The 3,273-nt window shown below is 63.9% G+C and overlaps 1 protein-coding gene across 1 annotated transcript; it reads left to right on the top strand.

Annotated features, from left to right (window-relative positions):
• Positions 1-2,170: 2,170 nt before the first annotated feature.
• EMIHUDRAFT_59140 (hypothetical protein) lies at positions 2,171-2,446 on the top strand (the record flags this gene model as incomplete). The annotated part of the gene is made up of 1 exon (XM_005756630.1): positions 2,171-2,446. A coding segment is annotated over one exon (276 nt), but the record flags the coding sequence as incomplete, so codon positions are not given.
• Positions 2,447-3,273: the final 827 nt, after the last annotated feature.

Below are 3,273 nucleotides of genomic sequence, written 5' to 3'. Positions count from 1 at the left end.
GACGGAGATCGCGATCTCCCCATATCTCCCCATATCTCCCCATATAGGCGAGGACCCGCACCCGGAGCTCGACGGATGCCGCGGGTGAATCAATCAATTAATTAACGAATTAATCAGGCGAGGACCCGTACCCGGAGTTCGAGCGATGCCGCGGCCCGCGCTCCCCCTCCGCCGCCACCGCCGACGCCCGCCCGGCGCCGCGCCTCTACGTCGGCGGCGGACTGGGCGACCGCCGCAGGACGAGGCGGAAGGCAGCGTGGTGTGTTCGCCGGCTAATGACTCATAACTACTCGGTTCATTAACGATAAGTAGGCGGAAGGGGGCTTGGGGGGGGGGGGGGGGGGGGGCTGCCCGGCTAGTGAATCACAACCAACCAGTTACTCAATGGTCAATTAGGCGGACGGCGGCGTGGTGGGGGTGCTGCCGGCTGCGGCACAGACGCTGCTCCCTGCCGCCGCACGCGTTGCCGCACGCCTTGCTGGCCTCGCGGCCACCTACTCGCGCGCGCGCCGCTGCCGCCGCCGCTATGCGTGCACTGCATGAGCGGGGCAACGTGTGCTAGAAGCGGAGTATCTCCCCATATCTCCCCGTATCTCCCTGCATCTCGCCCTAGACGCGGAATACGCATTCTTGTATCCCAGCCAGCGCTCGAGAGGACACGGACTCCGCCGCACAGACTCGGCCGCATTCCGCTGTGTATGCACTGTACTTGGAAGCCTCGTCTTGTGACTTCACGCGGTGCTCTGGATACACGTTTCGCTGCCCACAATGCCCTAGTCCCGCCCCGAGGCTGGCGTACTCAGCACGCGTAGCCCGTAGGCAACGCGTACTTGAGCCGGGGCGACGCCGACGCCGCGGTGGAGGCGTTCGAGGAGATGCGCGCTCTCGCTGCGGCGCTGCCGCTGCCCGAGGGGCGCGCTCGGTCGCTGATGAAGGCATGTCTCCCTCCCCAGAACAGCCCCATATCTCCCCCAATCTCCCCCATGTCCCCATGTCCATGTGCGCGTGCGGTCGCTGATGAAGGCACATCTCCCCACATCTCCCCACATCTCCCCATCTCTCCCCACATCTCCCCACATCTCCCCACATCTCCCCACATCTCCCCACATCTCCCCACATCTCCCCACATCTCCCCACATCTCCCCAGATCTCCCCATCTCTCCCCGCATCTCCCCACACTTGCGCACGGTCTCGTGGAGGCAGGCGGAGGGGAGTCTTGGCATCGCGTGGCAGAGCTTGGGAGAGCACGAGCGGGCGGCGGAGGCGCTCCGCGCCGCCATCGGCGTGAGCGAGGCGCTCGGCGACACGCGGAGCGCCGCCGCCACGCTGCTGCTCTCTCGAGTCTGTTTTGAACCAGGAGCTGACCGGCGCGCGCGCCTTTCTAGGAGCGCCGCCGCGCTGCTCTCGAGCCTGGGCCTTTCCTACTCGGCGAGCACGGAAGATATGGGGAGATGTGGGGAGATATGGGGAGAAAATGTTTCTTTCCTACTCGGCGAGCGGCGACGCACGAGCAAGCCCTCTCCTAGTTAACCCATCGATCAGTCATCAATCAATCACCCCCCTCATCAGACGCGCGGCGACGCACGCGAGCACGCCGCCCTCGCCTAACAAACGAATCACTCAATCAACTAGGATCTAGAGCTCTCATCAGGCGCGCGGCGAGCACGAGCACGCACTCGCGCGCCACGCCGCCTCGCTCGCGCTGAGCCTACAGTGCGGCGACCGGAGAGGGCAGGGAGTCGAGCTCGGCCACCTGGGCAACACTTTTGGCGACCTCGGCCAGCTGAGTCAGGCCCTCGCCCTGCACGAGGCGCACACCTCCCCACATCTCCCCACATCTCCCCACATCTCCCCACATCTCCCCATATCTCCCCATACCTCCCCCTATCTCCCCACATCTCCCCATATCTCCCCATATCTCCCCATACCTCCCCATACCTCCTCATATCTCCCCATATCTCCCCATATCTCCCCATACCTCCCCCTATCTCCCCACATCTCCCCATATCTCCCCATATCTCCCCATACCTCCCCATACCTCCTCATATCTCCCCATATCTCCCCATATCTCCCCATACCTCCCCCTATCTCCCCACATCTCCCCACATCTCCCCACATCTCCCCATATCTCCCCACATCTCCCCATATCTCCCATGCTGCCCTCCCCCTGCACGAGGCGGCGCTGGCGGTTGCGCGCGAGACGGGCGACTGGCGAGCGGAAGGCGTGCACCGCGCGAACTTGGGCGGTGTGCTCTGCAGCCTCGGCTCGCACGCGCGGGCGGTGGACGAGCTCACCGCGGCGCTCGCCCTCAGCCGCGTGGTGGGCGACCAGGAGGGCGAGTGCGCGCGGCTCGGCAGCCTCGGGATCGCCCACTCCTGCTTGGGCAAGAGCACGGCGGCCATCCGGTTCTACACGGCGGCGCTCACGCTCAGCCGCAGGCTGGGGCTGCCGAGCAGCGCCACGCACTTCGCCAACCTCAACGAGCTTCTGCTGGCGGACCAGCGGCGGACGCACCAGAGGCAGTCGGCGCGGTCGTCTGGGTCGCCGGTCCACGTCGGCGCGGGAGACGCCGGGGCTTCGCCGCGGCTGGAGGCGTAGGGGAGAATGGGCCAGTGTAGTGTGCTACCCGTTCCCATAGGTCAGTCAGACAGTTAGTCAGTTAGAGAAATAGATTCATGCTTGGTTTTCTTAGAAAATACCCACTCACTCACACGAATGTGTTTGAGTGTGTGTGAGGTTGTGTGTGGCTAGTTCCATATTCACTCTGTGACACGCTAATCTTGAAAACGTCCAACGGAGCTCCGTGTTGCTCCCAGCGCCCTCCCCCGCGCTTCCTGCGGCCCTAGCCGATGATACTAGCATGGGAGGTCATCTGACTACCGCGAGAGCGACCCAACTCGTCGACATCGTCCGATGATGGTGCCGCAAAGTCAGCCTTCGGAGGCTATCGTCGCGGCGAGCCGGCAGTAGCCGTGACATGTGGTTCCACCACCCCTCGTAGGCTTTGCCTCTGACCGCCACCGTTCCCAGGCTGCCTAATGGGATGGAAAGGAAGGCTCGGCGAGCGTATAGAAGCGTGCTCGACCTCGTCGTGGCGACAGAGAGAGATAGAGAGAGAGAGAGAGATTTAGCAATACCAACCAAACAACTCTAACGTTGTGTGTTTCTGTTTGTGCGGGGCGGCGAAGGGCGGGTACCAAGTCTGCCGGTGCCGGTGCCGAAGGCGGTAGACTGGGGTCCTAGGTTGGGGGTACCAACGGTCTACCGGTAGA

This window comes from Emiliania huxleyi (genome assembly GCF_000372725.1).
Source record: "Emiliania huxleyi CCMP1516 unplaced genomic scaffold EMIHUscaffold_96, whole genome shotgun sequence".
In the NCBI taxonomy this organism is placed as follows: Eukaryota; Haptophyta; order Isochrysidales; family Noelaerhabdaceae; genus Emiliania; species Emiliania huxleyi.
The sequence above is the reverse complement of the archived record's forward strand: the minus strand, read 5'-3'. Positions and strand labels throughout refer to the sequence as shown.